Here is a 21,503-nt window from a genome sequence, read left to right on the forward strand (position 1 = left end):
AAGACACAGGCAGAGTCTAGAGGAATGCATGTGTAGGTTTCCAGATATGCTCTCTCCCTCCCGTGAGAAGTCACACAGGGCACACTTTCCCCACAGCAACAAACGTGCAGCAACATATGTGTGATGTTTCCACCCAGGGATGCCCATTAAAAGCTCAGTGCCCAAGATGTTTATGGGGGGGCTAGTCACATAGGCATCCTCTGGTTTACTAGGGGGCTGGTCACATATGAAAATTCCAGACTCTACTAGGAAGCAGGTGTTTCACACATACCTTATTGTTTGCACAGTCTAGGTAGAGTTAATCAGCTTGTCACTTAGCTGTAGATTGGGAACTTTGAGAGCTAAGTACACAAATGCCAGCCAAGGTCAACCTTGCCAGCAGGTTTTTCTTATAATAGCAATCTCAGGTTTGCTATGTAAACTCTTTTCTGCAAAGATAAGTAAATTCCATGTCTTTATATTTCCAGATGAATAAGGTCAAGACAGATGTGTAGGAGTGTGTTTAACTTCATAGGCGTTAAAGGACAATGTAAATATAGTAGCAGTTTCCTAAAAGTGTTTAAAATATTGACTCATTCAACATTAAAATTTTCAACAGCTTTTTTCAACTGTCATGTGAATAATATATTGATGATGTTATTAAACAAGGGAAGCCCCCGATTTGTTTCATTTCCTTTTTTTAAATTGAAGTATAGTTGATGTACAATGTTATATTAGCTTCAGGTATACACCATAGTGATTCAACATTTTTATACATTATACTCAATTTAAATTTATTACAAAATAATAGCTATATGTATATTGTGTTGTATAATATGATCTTGTTGATTATTTATTTTATACATAGTAGTTTGTATCTCTTAATTCCCTACCTCCAACTGCCCCCCTTCCCTTCCCTCTCTCTTCTGGTATCGTCTAGTTTGTTCTCTTTACCTGGGGAAGCAACCTGTTTTCACTGGTAAGACTTTCCCAGGGAAGGACTGTGATCTCTGGGAAAAAGAACAGAGATTTGATATGCTAGGATGTAAGCAAATACCATGACTCCTTCCTCCACTTCCCAATAAAAGGTCTGCCACAATCTCCACCCCCAGCTCGGGAGTGATGGCTTTCCTTCCTCCTTGGGCCTGTGCACTAGTTGGTTGCATTTCTGTTTCTTTAGCAGGAGCTTTCAGTCTCTCAGATCTGTATCCCCCCCTGTGGAATGAGAGTCCTGGTCAGTTCAGTGACTACAGGGTGGAGAATGGAAAGTATGTTATTGATCCCTGGGTATACTCTAAGAGAATGGGGATGTATAAAATCCTCATGAACAAAACAGCCAGTTATTTTGAAAAATTTGCACCAGATAATGAACAAAATTTTTTATGGGGATTGCCTTTACAGCATGGCTGGCAATATACTACAGGTAAGAATGACCCTTGTTTTTATTCTAATGATCTTCCAATCTAACCATGTTGTAATTGGGAAGTGGAACTCTGTATACACCAAAGCATGTCTTTGAAAATTGATTCTTTCCTTTTTCCTCTTTTCCCCTCATAACCATTATTTTTCTACTGCTTCTCCTTCTCCTCCAACAATCTTTCTGTGTTGCCTGATTTGACTAGAAACTGCAATGGGGCATATGGCGTAGTTGCCAAACACAAAAAGACTTCATATCCAACCTATTGGCCATTCTACAAATATTTATTGAAGTCCTACTAGGTGCCAGACTCTATTCTAAGCACTGGGATGAACAAAACAGTCAAGGAGATATGGACTAAAAGCAGAAGGTGATGTCAAATTAGTTTGAATTTCGTAAAGTTCTAACTATGATAACCTATATATGGAGATGGAGAGAACAGGAGTGGCACCTTGTTCATGAGTATGTTTCTCTGCAAAAGATTGATTCCTTTCAAAAATAAAATACATTCTAGTGTTTAGTTAGAAGATATGTTTGGGCCAAAGACTCACAAATGATAAGATATTTTGGCTGACGGAAAAGCTCATGAAACAGAGTGGGTGCTTCCTTCAATCCATACTGATAACACCACCAATAAGGAAATTTGTTCTGTTCTGATGGAAAAAATATAGAGAGAAGATTAAGGTTTATCTAAGATCTGAGGAGGAGTCACATACAGGAGCTACCGAAGCTGGCAATTCATGCACCTTTGTCAGGTGATGTCTTGAGACTCAAACCAACTCCTATTTATCTGGCTTTCCTCAGAGTCCAAAAGATAGAGATCCAGGAGAAATTATTAGCACGTAGTCCACCATGGGAGGCATGCCAGACTCTGGGGCCTTGGGGGCCAGCGGTAGATGGAGGCTGAATGCTTTTCTTATTCTTTCATTACATTCACATATTATGATCAAGCCTGACTAAACTCATCCAATGATGGGCTTATATGTCTCCAGCATTTTCTAAAAGCAGCTGTGGGGTGCAGGTAAGTAAGTATTGCAGACAGTTTCCCTGCCGTCAAAGACCTTACAACACAATTGAAACAGGAAAGGTATTAGAAATTAAACAGAGAACAATAAACAACAACTCTTTGTTAAAAATTAAAGTGCAAAACAAGGGACACAGTGGAGTCAGCTGGAGTAATCAGAAGAAAAAAATGCATTTAAACTGAGATTTGAAATGTGGACAGAATTTCACTGTGGAAAAAGAAACAAAATCTACTAGGGAATAAAAGAATGAACAAAAGCAGAGGTTCTCGCGTGTAGCTGCACGTTGAAAACAAATACCTAGTTTTTAAAAATATCAATGCCTAGGTCCACCACCAGAAATTCTATTCTGATTTAATAATATGGAAAATTAAGCTACAGAACAGAGCCTGGAAATAGCATGGCATAGGTATACGTGACGGAGTGCAGGTGTGTGTGCACGCTCACGTGCGTGTGCAGTCTGAGGAATAATCAATTAGGAAAACTCACACTTGTAATATTCATGCAGGTTAACAGCATTAACAAGTTCTTTATCAATCATTGCTTTGAGAAGGATTACGTTAGGAAAAGGAGAATAATTACAAAAGCAAATAATATTCAAAACAGATAATCCAAAAGTGGAATACTGTGGTGATGTTAGATCAAGGAATAGAAATTGGTTCTGAGATGGGAAATGAAGGGTAAAGAGTGATAGGAAGATAAACACAAGTCATCAAAAGAGAAATGTTTGTGCATCTTTGCAAACAAACTGCGCCTAGGTAAGAAACAATTATTACCAGCTTCAAAATGTGCATAATAAATAATCCGTGCATCCTCTCTCTTCTAGGAAGATTAGTTGATCCCAGCCGAAGGACAGACTGTGGCTATGAATATGGAGATCGTTTGTGCATCTCTGTGGACAGCTGGTGGGCTGGTATGTTCATTTAATAGAAAAATAGGTAATAACCTTCCCGCAAAGAAAATATTCAACCTAAAATCTGAGGGACAGAGACAAAACAAAAACAGCACTATTCCTCTGTAAAAAGGAATTTACTTCATCATGTACCTTGTGGCCTTTATGTCACATTCTAGGATTTATGGCCACAATTTTAATAATGATTCCTTAGGACATATTTCACATGGGGACTGAATTGAGGAACAGCAAAGGACGATGGCCTTTGAACGACCAGCATTGGCAGTTAGATGGGAGGTCCCACTAGCCAGAGGGTCTCCAAGGACAAGGAAGGATGAGAAAGGAGAGGACAAGAAAATAATGCTTTCTTCTCATTTTGCTCAGATAAAATGTGTTTAACTTTGAAACTCATAAAAATGTCAGAGATTAATCTACCACAAATTGTTCTATCAATCAGTAATCTAAGGCCTCTGTCGGATATTTAATACTAAAATAATTAGAAGGTAGTTTCTAATTCTTTAGCTTTATTTTGTATTTTAGTAGTGAAATTAATTTACACTCACTTTCTTAGAGATATTTCCCAATAATTAGAAACAAGGTCACATTAAATTTCACTTTCTTGCAGTGACACACATCATATACACCTTTACCTATTTTTCTCATAGGATACCAATGGAGTCTTTTCAGACTCACAAATAGTCATGACTAGAGATCTAGAATTCAGGCTTCTTTTGTCTCACATGGACTCCATAGTTTGGAGTATAGCCTGCTACCCTGGGGCGTAGGACTGCATTCAAAATACATGTCTATGATGAAAAATGTTCTGCATCACCAGTGGGAATCAGTACAACAAGCTTTACAGTCAACTATATCATGATGTCTAAATTTGCTGGAATAGGTTCCATTTAGAGAGAAATTAAAAAAATCTTAATTCAGTGTTAATTTAATTATCCAAAGATCTATTGCCAACACTTACCCAACATTTTTGCTTTAAAGACCTAATGTAAGACAAAGACTTTGTGATGTCATGGTTGCACATTAAACTTGGTTAAATAAAATACAAAATATCAATACTATAACCATATTAAGATAATTTAGGAAAAAAATCACATTTCATGGTAAAACCCCAGCTAGAGGTGTTGTATCATTCTTTGCACAAGTAGATATCTTTCTTTCATTTTTACATAATGCTTTGAAAAATGAATGGTACCAAATTCATGAAAATTACTTTTTGTTTTAAAATATTGTAGTCAACTATTTTAACCCATATTCATTTCTAACTGTAGGGTTATTAACAGAAACATGTTAAAGTTATGTATAGGATCCTTAGGGAGATTTTCAATATTTTGCAGTGACTTTTTTTCATGTTCCTGGATCTGTGAGTTTTTGCTTAATGGTTTACAGATTACTTTAAAATATCCTCTATCACATTTATTAGTGCTTGTGGTAATAACAAGTACTTTGCAATTACAGATATAAATTACTTTCTATGTGCACTACCCTTCCTTGCTGCGGTTGATTCTGGCATAATGGGGATATCATCAGATCAAGTCCTGCTTTTGCCACCACCCAAGGACCAGACAAAGTTTTGTCTTAATATTTCTAGTTGTCAGTCATCCTTTCCTAAGACGATGAAGAAGTGGAATGCCCTTTACAAGGTGCCTTTATTAAGTTTTATAATTTATTCTCTTAGGAGGTGGTAAGGTAATTTCTTTTCTTTTTTTTTTGTATAATGCTTTCTGTTTAGGTTTTTGTGTGCATTATATGCTATAAAAATGTAAAATTTTATGCCAGCTATATTAATGTCATTACATTACAGCAGGGCATTACATGTCATTTACACCCTCTGAACCAATGCAGCATTAACAGAAAATCTATCCACTTTCTCACACTAAATAAGCCATACATAAATGTGAGAGCACATAGGATATCTCACTGAATGAAAGGATTATCCTGGTAAATTGAACCTTCAAGTCAACTGAGCAATAACACTTGGGAGAAATATGATTATGGAGTTGGTTTTAGAATAGTCAATTAACTTATTTCAAGTGATTTGATAAGCGGTCACAAATAGGTATATCTAAACAATTACGTGGCAATCAAAACCAAATATTCAGTGACCAAAATAAAATACATTGGTTAAGCACACTCATGAACCAAAATCAATGCTAAAAGATAGATTTACTAGTTCTATAGATTATTAGTTCATTTTTCATTATTATTATTAGTTTATTAGTTCATTAGTTTATTAGATTAGATTATTATTATTAGATTAGATTATTATTATTAGATTATTAGTTCATTAGTTCATTTTAAAGATGTGATTAAATTAAATATTCTGGTAACTTCCCCCTTTTCTTAATGTTAAACTTTTGTGGTAATTTCAACTATGGTAGCAGAAAAACAACTGCTAATCAAAAAGTAAAGTTCTCTAGGTCAGTATAAAATGCTGACTTTCGGGAAAACACATGCAGTTCATCTCTTATAGATGCACTCAATATTACTACTAATAATAGATAATTATTATAGTCTTTACAGAGTGTTAGTCACTAATGGCTTACACAAATTAATCCATAGAAACAAAATTTTCCTGTCATGTAGAATATTGCTAAATTGTAAACGTGAACAAAATTAAATTGTAGAGAATTGTTATAGTTGCTCAAATATGAATACATTTCTTCTCTTTACTATAGCGTTTGCAGTCACCTTCTAGTAGCTTTGATGACTTGTTGAAGTACTTGTGGGATGCACATCTCTCATCCTTGAAAGATGCTTACAAAATTTTTGAAGATAGGTAAGAATGGATCCCAAGTTATTTCTACTTAATACGGCAAATAATTTTTCATCTTACTTATGCCTTTTTATTTGTTTTCTAATATAAATCTTCCTATTAAATGTTATATTTAATCATTGGGGATTTTAATGATGATGTGTGATTATTTTAGTATGATCAGGCTTAAAAATTGTTTTGTGAAGAAGGGGCAAAAATTTGAGAAAAAAAATCTTGTACCAACCAACCAACCAACCACCACCTAACCAACCAACCAACCAAAAAAACATACAACAAATTTCTCTCTATTAAAAAAAAAAGAAAAGAAATTATCACTGTTTTTTTTAATCATAGGCACATAATATGGTAGCTACATACTTGGGGAAGAAAATTCAGTAGCATCAGGGTTTGCATACTAAATAGCCTAGAAGATTATCAAGCCACTCCACAGGTACACTTAGAAGTATTATACACCTAGATTTGAGAGTGTAAGAATGATTTGTGTTAAGATGTGAATAGCACTGTATTAGTTAGTGTTTTCCACAGAGACAGACCCAATAGGAGATGATAGATTTATAGATAGATGATAGATAGATATAGATTTTTTGTAAGGAACTGGCTCCTATGACTATGGAGGGTGGCAAATCTATAATTTGCAAAGCCAACGTCCAGTTCAAGTAAAAAGGCTGCAGCTGCTATAGAACCAGGAAGAGCCTATGTCTCAGTCTGAAGGCCATCAGCCAAGAGAATTCTCTCTTACTCACTGAAAGATTAATTTTTGTTCTAGTCAGGCTTTCAACTGATTGGAGGAAGCTTATCCACATTATAGAGGGCAAGTTGCTTTACTCCGTCTACAGATTTATATGGTAATATCTTCCAAAAATCTCCTCACAGAAATACCCAAAATAATGTTTGACCAAATATCTGGGCACCCTGTGGCCCAGTCAAGTTGGTGCATAAAATCAATGATTACAGACACTACTTAGGGGGTGGAGTCAATCCCCAAGAGTGAAGTATGGGCTAGAAATCTGGGTATAGTATAAAACAGGAACAACAACAACAACCAAAATCAGGGCTCATTGGCATTATACAAGCATATTTGCAAATCCACGCAAGAATGTTGGGTACCTCATATTCCACTGGTTGTTGTCTGTCTCATGAACTCCATCATCCAGTAAGGTAAATAAATCACCCGATTAGCAGATTCACAGCATATGTCCTTCTTTACCTATTGGTTTCAACAACTAGGCATTAAATTGGGCAATCCAAACAGTGATAAACTCAGTTTTCTCAACTTTGAACTTGTAATAATAACAGTACATACTACATAGGGTAATTTGGGGGATTAAATCTATCTATGCATCATGCTTAACTATCATCATCACAAGAGGCAGTAGAGGGCAGTTGTAAAGAACATGAACTTTAAAGCCAAGTTGCTAGGGTTTCAGTCCTGACTCTGCAATTAATTAGATGTGAGGCCCTGTATTGCATCCAGTTTTTCTCACACGAATGTGAGGCACAATCAACAGCCATTAACCCTCAGCGTCATATGACATAAGTGTTGATTGCTCACGTGCCTGAGGTTTAGCCGGGCAGCTCTGCGGATCTTTCCTGGGCTCATGTCATGTTGGCTGATTTTTACCGGCCCCACAGGGGCGAGTGGGAAAGCTCAGCTCTCCTCCACTTGTCTCTCGTTCTCCATCAGGCAAGCCTGGGTGTTCTTCACTGTGATGACAGAATAGCAAGAGAGAGAAATCAAGTGTGAAAATGCATTTTAAGCTTATGCTGTGTCAAGTAGGCTAATATTTAATTTTTAATTGAAGTATAGTTGATTGACAATATTGTGTTAGTTTTAGGTATACAGCAAGGTAATTTGGTTTTATAATATATGTATATAAATATATATATTTATATACATGTATATGTACATAAATATATATATATTTATAAACATGTATATTTACATATACATACATATGTATCTATATTATTTTTTATTCTTTTCCATTATAGTTTATTACAAGATATTGAATATAGTCCCCTGTGCTATACAGTACATCCTTATTTATCTATTTTATACATGGTAGTGTGTATCTGGGGAAGGGGCACTGGAAAATGACAAGCCAAAAAACAGGGACATAGAGAGTATTGAAGAATTGAGGCCATGTTTACAATCTGTACAGCCTGGGAACTTCCTTAAAACCTCTTGAGTTACTTTCTTTAGGTAAAAATAAATACTAGTTGTTTCTTTACATGAGACAATACTGAACCCTGTGTAGTCTACATATACTTAAATAAAACTGTGGTCCTGGATCTGCAGATTGGCTGGTACATGTATATATTTTATGTTTTAAAATATATTTTAAATTAAAATGAGCCTTTTAAGGTGTATTTTTCTTTTTGCTTGGACATATTTTAACTGACTTATTGGTTCAATTGTTCAATAGCACATTCAATAGAATGATGTGAAAGGCTTCCATTGAATTTCACTTGTGCTCCTATGGCCTCTGTGTCTTGATCTGGTGCCCACATCCCTTTCCCCCTTTCCTAGTGTTGCTGACTCACCTGCAATTTGTTTAACCCATTGTTACTAGGGACATGTGGCTATTGGTCAAAATCCATATGAATTCACATTTCCTTTAATCCTTACTTCAAAATCAGCTGTGATGTGACTAAAAATAGTCAACTGTGAATCCAAACCAAACTCTTCTCTCATTAGGAGTCCACTGTATGCAGTCTTCCACTTCTGGGTGTTAGAGGCAGGGAGGAGCCTGTGTGCATGTGAATGAAACACAGCAAGGTTTCTTCTCTGGGCTATGTCATGATTTGCTTAACATTGACAAACATGATGCAAATGTTTTCTGTTTAATAGACCCTACATATGTACTTTGGAAACAGAAAAATTAGGATATAACCTAATTACTAGAAAATTGAATATAATCTAACAAGAAAACAAACTTTTAAATATATGAGTAGTATAGTGCTTTGGGAATATAGTGGAGTAGGAAATAGTTGATTCCACCTCAGGTGGGATGGCGAACTTTGTGAAGGAGGTGACACCTATGATGAGACTTAAAAAAGAATGTAGCTGGTGAGCAAAGCAGGGAGTAGACAGTGTTTCAGGGGGAACAACTTCGTTCAAAACCTGCAAGTTGTTCAGCAGTGGGTGGGGACAGGAGCCATGAATTATATAGTTATAAAACTAATTACTACACCCTAACCTTTCCACTATAATAACTTGTTCCCCAAATAGGTGAGAGTTTGGTTTCCCGGAAGATTTCCTCCACTAGAATAAAACCCATGTATTCAGAAAATCAGACCAGAGAATCAGACATCTGTCTCTCTAGGGTGCTCAGTGTTTTAGGGGTCTCCTGACGCTAGGAAATCAACAGTTTTACGAAGGCTGTCTGAGTCTAGCAGAGATTTTACCTTGGAAACTTTGATTTTTATCTGCACATTTCTACTACTTAGTCATAGTCTAACACCTGGTTATATGATTCCCAAGGTATAAGGTATCTGGTTAATAGAGATAAAAAACTCAAAATAAAATATAAACAACTGATGGGATGGTCCTTTCCAAATTTAAAATTTTAATTAGTTATATCTTCAAAGGCAGGCACTCAAGCCATCACATTCTAAAACTAAAAACTAGATTCTTAGTTTGTTGGCAGAAGGTGATCTTTCCTAGAAAATGACGAGGCTGAAATTCTGAGTGGAGTAATTATAATTGTACATGTTTCCACTTGTCTTTTAGGTTAGAATATTATTCTAAACCAGAAGCAGATTTTGGAAGAGATTGGTGTGTGGCTTTGGACTATTTAGCTGCAGCCAGCTTTCCTACAACCTTTATTCAAGTATCTGGGTTCCAGAAGGGCCTGCCACCACGAGTGCTTGTTGATGGGGATAAAGCCCCCTTCATCAGTGACTTTACTGACTTTCAGAACACAGTCCTGCTTGGTCTAAATCTTCTTCACCAAGTGGATAACGCTACAGGTAAAGGCCTTATAAACAATACCTTAAAGAAAATCAATATTGTGTTGAATAGATAAAGGAAGAAATAATGATTATCAGAGATATATGTTGTTAAAGCACATACTCTGAAAGAAAGTCATGGTTTCTTAAGGGTATCCATTACACACACTTTGGTCCTTGCATTCATGGCTTGTCCTTTCTTATGGGTCCTGTTAGACTGCACCCCACAGTCCTGCAATCCTTGCAACAGTCCTGCCATGTCAGCTACAGAGACTTCAGCCATTTACCAGACAGGAAATCTTACAAAGTCAGAGGCAAAGGGCCTGGAGCGACACCCCACGGTGGTACAGCCAATAGCCGGCAGGACACAGTAACAACCTTCGCTACACAGGGGAGGAGGAGGCTATCAGTTATAAGGGACGTGACATCAGGAGGGCTCCTTGGTTTCCAGGGGGATTGTTGGAATATGCCTCCCCTCAGCTCTTTGGGTTAGAAACTCGCATGGGCCACTGTTTCCTGTTGAGTACCCAACATACTGGAGCCGTTTGGTCCGAGGACTAGAACAATCATTAGCTGAGGGTTGAGCTGATCACGAAGGTAGCTACTGATTAAAGTTTCAGCTTAGGAGGGGGAGGCAATCATGCACATAAATTAAGGGTGAGGCAGTGCCGGGTGGAGTAAGGCATATACAGACAGCAAGAGAGCAGCCATCTTATGGGGCCTGACCATACAGGTCCTTATTTACCCATGAAGCTACCAGACTACTTCGTGTACTTTATTCATCTACAAACACAGATATATTCTTTTTTGTTGTTGTTGTTATAGTACTTTTTTTTTTAAAGAAAATCCTTAATATCACTCTCAGATTTAGAAAAAAAAAAAAAGAAAACCTGCCGTGATTAATGAGAAAACTAGCAAACTGACTTATGTGAGTTCCCTCCATCCAGCTTTACTAGTCATGGCAGAAGTATTCTGCTTCAGCCCCTCAATTGTAGGGTTTCCTAGCAGAGTGAAAACCGGAAGAAATCTTTAATTGCAAGTTTGACTCACTACATCATCCTAATTTTCCAGACATGCTCTTATGCAGTGAACCAAACTTAAAACATAATTAAAATATTAGTATTTTAAAAACAACAAAGTGAATCTGAAAGATTTAAAAGACATAAAAGCAAAGAAAACATTAAACTATAAGTTTCTGAACTCTTATTTGCATTAAGTAGAGTAAAAAACCCAAATGTCTTAGGGGCTTCATACAACTGAAGTCTTTTCTTGCTCCAGTAATGGTTCCAGGGCAGTGTTCTCAGTCCGTGGCAGCTTTCCTTCACACAATGAGTAGCAGACTGAACATCCTTACATCTGTGGTTCTTCCAGCCCCTGGCCTCTACATTATTCACATTTCACCAGCAGAAAGACACTATAGTGTTGGAGAAAGCCTGGATATTTCTCTCACTACATCTCATACTCTATTGCTATGAAATAGTCACATTGTCCCATATCTGGACACAAAGGGGGCTAAGGAATTAAATTGTTGCCCAGGAACCACTGTTGTGTGACAAATCTACACCATGAAAGGAGATGCATGAATTTTAGGAGTCGCCTAGCCATCTTTGCCAAATTATTACATAGTATAATTGCATTCTAGGCCTGGATGGTATAAGCTGGCTCTTACCTCTTAACATGTAAAGGGTAAAGAAATGAGTCAAGAGTTGAAAGTCCTTGAAAGCTTGGAAGGCCCATACTACAATATTTTATTAAAAGATTCAATTTTATTTAAATTTAGCTTTGGATTTAATATGTGGTTTTGAGTTACTCTCACAAGAAAAAAATTGGTGATTAAATATTGAAAACTACTGATTTAAAAAAAAACTTTGATAGCATAATTGTTTAGATATCACATAATAAGGCATTTACTATTATCTATCCATTATTCTCATGGCCAACCACTCTCCACATTCCCACTGACACTCAGACTTCAGGAACAGTGCCAAAGGCCTTGGAATTTCCAAATAAGCAGAGGATAGGGAAAACATATATTAAAAGCAAAGCATAATTAAAAAACAAATAGTGCCATTTAAAAATGAACATTTTAAATTAATTCAATAGAAATACATATTTACATTCACAAAAATACTTTCAAAGTATCATTTAACACTTTTTAGTCTCCAGAAGTATTTTATGATGTTCTTCACAAGGAACCTGAGTTAAATTCATTTGAATAAATAAGTAAAATCAAACTTTTCAGGCCTCAAGTTAGCTCTTTAACATTTTCACTGATGATAAGAATTGGCATGGAGGAGTTTTTTTATTTCTAGTTATGTAAAATTCTCAACAACCTCTCCATCTTCAGTGGCAACAGCTTTTAATCCTTGACTACATATATTCTAACACTAGAGAACTCATATTAAAGCTGAGAAATAATATTAGGTAATAAATAAGTAGTAAGAAAAGAAAGCTTGCATAGGTTTTTTGTTTTTTTCATGGGTGATATTGAAAATAAACAATGAAGACTGAGTGAAGGTTCAAAACTGTCAGAAGCTAGATTCAAGGTAATGAAATTCAAAGTGCTTTAAAACTTATTAAACTTTACGTTTCAAGGCTGAGGCCAGCTGACCCCTTCACTGCCCCCATCCTGACCAAGAAGGTCATTGCCTCATCCTCCTTTCTTTGAATGCGGACAACTGTTTGCTGAAGTGTGATGCGTGAAGAAGTGGGAGAAAACGAGCTTGGGCATCTCAAAAGCTTCGATTCAGATAGCAACATAGGAGGCTCCTGAGCTTACCTCTTTCAATAGACACACCTAATCTAGGGCTACATACAAAACAATTCCTTCTGGAAAGAATCCAGAAACTAGCTGAGTGACTCCTACACATCAGGCGAATGAGAAAAAAAATCCCACATTGAAACAGGAAGGAGGATCTGTGCTATAAACCCCCCCACCCCCACCCCGGCACAGTGACACATGCCTCGGAGGGATCTTACAACTCCCAGATTCTCCCTGAGTAGTGAAGGGTTTGGATCTGCCATCTCAGCTTTTAAGACCTCCACCTGAGAGACGGGCCGCCAAAACATCTAGCTTTGAAAGGCAACAGGGATGGCATCCATGAGACCCAGGAGGCTAAAGTAAACGAGAGATACTTCTCAAAGGGCTTGTGCAAACTCACTGTGGCAAGCCCCTCAGAGCCCAAAGCAGAGGCAGCAGACTGAAATGGGCCCAGTCTTTCCATGAAAGAGGCCTATTTGCTTATCTTCATAGCTGCAGACTGAACGGCAGTCTTGTAATTTAATGCACATCAAGGGGCTGGCTACAATATTCTCCAGAGACTGGAATCCCATTGGTGCCATATTCACACTCTTCCTCTGTCTCTCTCCAGATTGCTGATATATCCTGGAAAGGAAATTGTGCACACATTTGGTGCCCCACTTTTTTTACAGCTGCCATGCTAGGGGATACCCCTTGAGTGCCTGGCTGCAGTCTCCAGCAGAGTTTAAGTTCATGGGTTCCACAGGACTGTAACAAACAAAAGCTATTGCCTGAGGATCCAGCTTACAATAAGCCTACATCTAGGTGCTACCTGAGATCCTCCCCTCTGGGACACTGACAGGTCTTGGCACACCCTCAATTACTGGAAGACACTAAGCACACAAAAAAAAAACTGCTTAGACAATCACAAAGATTGAGAAACAACCAAGAACTGGGTCAGGGTTAAATGATAAATTTCATGTCCTATACAAGGCCACTCCTTCAAGACAGGGAGGGATGGCTGTTTTATACAATGCATAGAAATCAAAACAGAAAGTCAAGAAATGTGAAGAAAAAAGGAGTATGTTCCAAATGAAAGAACAAGATAACACCTCAGAAGAAAACCCTAATGAAACAGAGATAAGTGATTACCTGATAAAGAGTTCAAAATATGGGTCATGAAATGCTCACTGGGGTCAGGAGAACAATGATGAACATTGTAAAGTAAAAAAGTAAAAGTAAAAAAATTTGACGCAGAGAAGATACCAGATAGAAATCGCAGAGCTGAAGAATACAATAGCTGAACTAAAAAATTCAATAGAGGGGCTCAGCCACAGACTGTTGAAGTGGAAGAAAGGATCAACGAACTCAAAGACAAGGCCGTGAAATTCATCCAACTAAAGAAGCACGGAATTCCCTGGTGGTCCAGTGGTTAGGACTCTGTGCTTCCACTGAACTGCTGGGGGCATGGATTCGACGCCTGGTCGGAGAACTAAGATCCCAGTGTGACCAAAAAAAAAAAAAAAAAAAAAAAAAAAAAATTAAACAGAGTAAAGATAGCTTAAGTTCCAAATAAAATGAACCTAAGGAGACCCACACCAAGACACATTATAATTAAATTATTCAAAAGTTAAAGACAAGGAGAGACTCTTAAAAATAACAGAAGAAAAACAACTTATTATGTAGAAGGGAACATCCATAAGACTGTCAGCAGGTTTTTCAGCAGGAGCTTTGCAGGCCAGAGGGAGTGGCACAATATATTCAAAGCACTTGAAAGAAAACCCTGCCAAACAAGAGTGCTCTACCTGGCAAAGCTGTTTGTCAGAATTGAAGGTAGCTTTTTGAAGAAAAGCAAAAGCTGGAGTTCATCACCATGAAGCAGCCTTATAAGAAATGTTAAAGGGACTTTTTAAAGCTGAAACAAAAGGGTGCTAATTAGTAGCAGGAAAACATATAAAATTGATTTTATTGATAAAGGTAAAATACAGTTAAATTCAGAATAATCTAATGTTGTAATGGTGGTGGGTTAATCATTTATGAATCTAGTATGAAAATTAAAAGACTAAAGAGTAAAAATAACTATAACTACAATTACTTGTTAATGGGTACATAAGACAAGAGATGTCAATTGTGACACTGAGAACATAAAACTTGGGGGATGGGGCGTGAGAGTAAAAATGCAGAACTTTAGAATGTCTTCAAACTTAAGTTGTAGGCTTAAAGTAGACTGTTATAAATATAACATATTTTATGTTAAGTCTCATGGTAACCACAAAGCAAAACTCTATAGTAGATACAAAAAAAGGTAAAGAGAACGGAATCTAAGCATATCCTACAGAAAGTCATCAGTCACATAGAAAGAGAGCAAGAAAAGAAGAAAAGCACAAAGGAATTATAAAACAACCAGAAACAACGAACAAAATGGCAATAAGTCCATACCTATCAATAATTACTTTAACTGTCAATGGACTAAATTCTCCAATCAAAAGACATAGAATGGCTGAGTGGATAAAAGGTAAGACCCAACTGCATGCTGCCTACAAGAGACTCACCTCAGCTTTAAGGAAACTCAGACTGAAAGTGAAGGGTTGGAAAAAGATATCCCATGCAAATGGAAACCAAAAGAAAGCTCAGGTAGCTATACTTATATCAGAAAAAATAGACTTTAAGAAAAACATTGTAAGAAGAGACAAAGAGGATCAGTATATAATAATAAAGGTTCAATTCCACAGGAGGATACAACATTTGTAAATATTTATGCACCCAACATAGGAGGACCTAAATATATAAAGCACGTATTAACAGATCTGAAGGGAGAAATAAATAGCAAAAAAATAATACTAGGGGACTTCAACATATCAATAGATAGATAATCCAGGGAGAAAATAAATAAGGAAACATCTAGGATTGAAGAGTATTTTGGCGATTATTAGAGTTTGCAAACCACTGGCCCAATAATGGATCAAGGCATTTTCGTTTGGTCTACAAATATAAATATTTAAAATATCAAATTATTTGTGAAAATATAATAATGATAAATTTCATGAAAAGAATCTAAATTTCTGAGACTCTCCTAAAAACATTATAATGCAGGGTATGGTGGGCCCATATTTCTGCATGTCACCAAGTTCCTGAAGTTGAGTAGGAACTGCCTCTCCTTGAAATAGTTTTTATAGCTACCATCACTACTAATTTTCTTTATTATTTTCTCTTTATTATTCTCCCTCTTTATTTCCACCCCAGATTTATCTTAAGGTGAAATTCCAGGATCCCTGAATTCCCTCCATGGGTTTTCACATGGCCAGGTCTGCAAACATCTGGCCCCAGTGAACAGCGTCCCATGGACACAGCAATCCTTGGGTGCACAGCTGCACAGTGCACAACTCTCACTACTAATTTTCTATATTTATCTAATCTCAAACATTTATGTTACCTTCCTAGTCTCTGTGGACATTAGCTTTTGCAGCCTCCAATATAAGTAATGACTAGTGTTATATATAAGAGTTAAATCCCTCAAGGAATGAGTACTGGTAATTGTGCAGTATCAATAGATCACATTTTTTTTGCCCCTATGCAAAATCAAAACTGGTTGAGACAAGCAAAGGAATGAGTGAATGGAACCTCAGCTTTAATGCTGTAAAACAATTGAAGAATATGATTTAGGCATGCAGCAACAATGTTCTTCCTACTACATACCCTTAATCTAGACCTGGGAAAGGGCACCCAAAGGAAAGTTTGCAGAATAGGTCAGTATCCTAGTATCACTTCCTCACTAGTCTAGATAGGAAAAAGAGAAAAAGAGCTATTCCTGGATCTTAGGACTTTAGTAGATTAGCTCTAGCCAATCGAAAAGCATGAACTGAAGGCTCACACCCATTAATCAGGTAACATGCTTTATCTCCATGGAAAGGAGCAAAGGATGTTCATGAAAATAGCTCTTAATGGAAATTAAGCATTATCCTCCTATCCCCAAAGAGCCTAGGAAAAAAAAGAAGTATACCTGGGACCAAGTATTCTGGATACTGCCAAACTGTTACCTCTTATACAGTAACAGATCTAACCTAAAATATTTCTTCTTTTCAAAAACTGTTTTTAAAACTCTAACTTATTTTCTCTTTAGTTAAAATGCACTTTAATTGCTGTACATTTTACTGATTTATTTTTAAGTATATGTAATATATTAAAACTTAAAAAGTCTAAGTGACACATCAAATGAAAACAAAGTCTTCTTTACCATCTTTCTTCACTTGTATCTCTTGCTCTTCCACCTAATTTTAAAAAATCAGTCCTTGGTGCAAATTTATTGAATTTTAAAAAATACTTAAAACAGTGCAAATAAATGAATAAATAAAACCTATGTTGTCTGTACAAGTGAAATTATACTCACTGCTCTGCACTATACTTTTTACTAAAAAATCTTCATGGAGCTTTTTCTGTATCAGGACATATTGATCCAACCCACTCTGTTTAAATGATATGTAGTGTTTCATTTAATGAATATACCATAACTGTGGACATTATTTTCCATTATAAGCTGGTAGCAATAATGTAACAATGGCATTTTATGTATACATTTCTTGCCATAATTTATTATTTTACCAATAAATGTGTAGAAAGGAACTGTATTCAAGTTGATGGGTCATATATTGCCAAATGGTATTCAAAAAAATTTTCAGGAGTTTACATTTTTGTTATAAAACTATGAATTAAGGTTCTCATTTTCTCCAACCTACTATCATATAGCAATTTCTATAATTTGTGTGTAATGTAGAAAGTGCTACTTCACTCATATGAATTTACAATTCTTTGACTGTGTTTGTGTGCTTTTCCCAGTTTTCTGGTTAATTGCTTATATTTCTTACTGATTTTTGTATGAAGATCTGGTCAATTAATTTTAAATTAAAAAACTTTATCTGTATAATTATCATGTAATGTACATATATATTTGTATCCAAAATACATAGAATTTAAAAAAAAATAAACATTTTAGCAAATGCATATACATTTAAATTTACATGTAATTATTTTATATTTTTCCCAGATTCACTATCTTTGACTATATGGAAAATTTTAATGAAGACACAGGTTGCAAAGAAGCTAGCTCAAGAGATTTCTGAAGCAATCCTTGCAATCTTTAATCCAACGTTTCTGGAAATGATTAATGAATTAAAATGAACAATTCTAACAAATTGAACAACAGTAATTTCAAAATTTAACACAATCATAATCATATAGTTTTCTTGTTTTTGGTGTTTTTGACTTATGCTCATTTGTTAGGATTTTGTCCATGCATTCCTAACTTTAAATTCAACTTAATGCAATGATTATTTTGCTCAATTAATAATTCTTGATTTTTGAATTCATTAACGCTTAAAATGTTTAGGATCTAAAGAAAATTGTATTAAGCTATCACAAATCACTAAGAAATTAATAAACAGACAATAAACTTGTATGGCTCTTCTGTTGTTATCCTATGTAACCCGATTTCATGAAATTTAGAGCAATGTCTTGCTGATTTATAACCAAAGTCCAGAACATTTTAAAATGAAGTACTGACATTCAATTAAAGTTTTAAAACTCATAAAACTGACCTGGCAAATAGAATATATAATTAGTTTGTTAGGGTTTTTTTGTGGGTGTTTTCACTGACAACAAGTGTACAGCAATTAGGTAAGTTTCCCCTCCTTTGGTCCACAATTGATAATGAATGCTTAAGGATCAAATTTCTCAAGGTTGCTCTCGTAGGACAGTATCCACTGGCTAGGAGGTGGTGACTTGTAGAGCCCCATGAAGCTTTCATATAAAGGTTTTCCCAGTGATAGGGACAGAGTAAAGGAACAAAGTAGGTCAGTTTCAGGGGGCTCCAAGGAGCTCCAGTTCTTTATGGCTCAGCGAAGAAAGAATTCGGTGAGAGGCAAAGTGATAAATAAGAAGTGATTTATTAGAATAGGACACTTCTGAGGCTTTCAGGCAGGCTAGCAAAAGGGTGCTGTGCCCTGAGAACTTAGTGGGCTACACTTCTATAATCAAAGGAAAAGCGGGGAGGGGAAAAAGACCACCTTCTTCCTCATTCTTTTTTTTTTTTTTTTTTTTTTTTGCGGTACGTGGGCCTCTCACTGTTGTGGCCTCTCCCGTTGCGGAGCACAGGCTCCGGACACGCAGGCCCAGCGGACATAGCTCACGGGCCTAGCCGCTCCGCAGCATGTAGGATCTTCCCGGACCGGGGCACGAACCTGTGTCCCCTGCATTGGCAGGCGGACTCTCAACCACTGCACCACCAGGGAAGCTCTATCTCTTCTTAAAGGAGAGAAACGTTGCCCTCTGTGACCCTGAAGTATCCCATAAAAATGAAGTATCCCATAAAATATGAACTAAAAATTTCTGAACATAATTTTTAAATTTTTTCAGAGAGAACATTGCTAAATCAGGTAATACATTCTAAACCAGTAGTTCATTTTTAAGCATTTTAGAAATTCAAATTCACCATTCAGATTTTCATTTAAAATATTCTGCCTCTTGACTACTGTCCATGAAAATCTGTTCCTCTAAATTTCATGAAATTAATTTAAGTAGAATAATATCCCAAAAGTCCAATCAGCGTTTTATTACCTTTATTAACTTACCAGCATTTGCCAGTTATTCAACTGAATCTATACTGGACAGTTAACATTTTAGTTATTATTGGAGAACACTGTTCCTTGAAAATTTATCATTGTGGATTTTTATTTTACTATACATTTCCAGGAGTATTTAGTTAAAACAATGAAGAATGAATTCCAAAATCTCTAGAAACAGTTTTCTTGTAACTTCATTAAATTTTCCCATATAACGAGAGACAGTTTTCCTAGAAAATTTAAAGACATTTAAAAGTTGTAGGTAAAATTTTAACTTTGAATCCAAAAGATGAAATTATTTAAAACAAAATTCAATTTAACAAAATTAATTTCAATTAGTATAAAATTAGCATGTTTTCATATACATTTTAAAATAAAACATGTTTTGCTCTTTAAAATTATGTTATGCCTTCATATTCAAATTTATAAGATACATAAGTAACTGAAGAGAATAGTGGATACAGCAGTGATTAAAAGAATAAGACCCATAAAAAAGTGAAGTGATATTTTTTGCATATTAGACTACTGCAAATTTTAAAGTTTGCTAATACTCATTTTTGGTGTCTATGCAGAATTATGAATCTTAATAAACAGTTTGTGTGGGTTTTTTGTGTGTGTGTGTCTTTATTTTGATAAGAACATAATCTATACCACACTCTTTCACTGCCATTTGGCAATACCTGATCATACATTCATTCCCAGCAATTTAATCTGTCACCATTCCAACAAATTAAATTAATGAAAGTAGACATCAAATGTCACTTTGCATTGCTTAAAACTGGAAAGAATATAAATCCATTCAGTGGAAAGTTATGTATTATTTAAAGAGAATGATGTCTGTTAATATTTGTACATCTAAAATATACATGATTAGTTAAAAATATATAGCATAGAACAGTTCCATTCATATAATCTCTTTTATGCAAATACAGAGTTTTTATCAAATAATTTATTCATTTATTTATATTCACTAGTTCATATAATTATTTTTGTAGAAGTGGGCCCAAAACTTAAATATATGTAAGTATATATATCAGGCAAGAAATCATGGTATGGAGGTTAAGTGATGATGATGGAGAAGGTAAGTTTTATTTGCATTTAATAACTTTCTGTAGTGTTTGAATTTTAAGTAACAGACATGTTGAATATATTTTAAAAATAAGGAAAATAATAGTCATAAAATGAAATGTTATTAGGAAATAGAAAAAAAGTAGTAACGGTTGTGAATTTTGGGTGGACCAAATATGTCAGAATGGATTGATCAGTTAATAAACAAGAAAGAGGATACAGAAGACTTGAGCTTGAGCTACTGCCCTTTTTTCTTCTACTAGTTCTCTGTTGGGAAAATCATATTTATTTCCCATTACTTTATTTTATGAGCAGTTATTTCCATTAACATCCCTGGACTCTTGCTCTACCCCTAATTCTTCTACAGGAGGTCCTTGACTGGGATTGGTTAGAACTTACACATCAAAGTCTCAGGAGTCAGGAATCACTCTTTTCCCCATATTTTTCCACACTAAGAGTGAGGCAGGAAAAAAAAAAAGAGTGAGGCAGGGCAGCCACACAAGCAAGTGGTATAATCTGTAGACTATACTTTCCCTTGCATGACTTTTCCCAAGTTTGGTTAAGATAAATAAATAATTTTTTTAAATGCCAAATTAATGGAGACTTGAAGTCACAAAAATATCATGGCATAAAGGCTAAAATACAAGAAAATTTAGTGCAGTTGCTAGTGTAAAGAAAAATCTTAAATTTTTTTATATCAAAAATGTAGTTGAATGTTACGTTAAAAAGTTTAATATATGTTAACTATGAACCAGACATGTTCAACTGTAAAAATATTTTGATTAATGATATTCTATTTATTATTATTTTGTCTATACTTGAATTAACTAAAAATATCTGCCAAGGTTTTCAGCACGGTTTCTGAATTCTGAGCATCAGTGGCAGCATGCAATTACCAGAGGAAGTGAGGAAGCTAGGTAACTCGTTTAACTATGTTCCAATTTACTGTTTCTTTTCTGCATCTTTTTCTTTTTTATTGTAGCCTACAGTGAATTCAAAACTCCTTACTAAATCCAAAGCTAATTTTAG

The 21,503-nt window shown here is 35.6% G+C and overlaps 1 protein-coding gene across 1 annotated transcript; it reads left to right on the forward strand.

The window, feature by feature from the left end:
* Positions 1–1,101: 1,101 nt before the first annotated feature.
* LOC307195491 (protein LEG1 homolog) lies at positions 1,102–17,967 on the forward strand (the record flags this gene model as incomplete). Its single annotated transcript, XM_079939610.1, has 6 exons — positions 1,102–1,402; positions 3,245–3,331; positions 4,784–4,968; positions 6,004–6,104; positions 9,835–10,073; positions 17,834–17,967. 6 exons carry the CDS (start codon positions 1,102–1,104, stop codon positions 17,965–17,967), a joined length of 1,047 nt encoding a protein of 348 aa, XP_079795736.1.
* Between the last annotated feature and the right edge of the window lie 3,536 nt (positions 17,968–21,503).

This window comes from Stenella coeruleoalba (assembly GCF_951394435.1).
Source record: "Stenella coeruleoalba genome assembly, chromosome: 12".
Classification (NCBI taxonomy): Eukaryota; Metazoa; Chordata; class Mammalia; order Artiodactyla; family Delphinidae; genus Stenella; species Stenella coeruleoalba.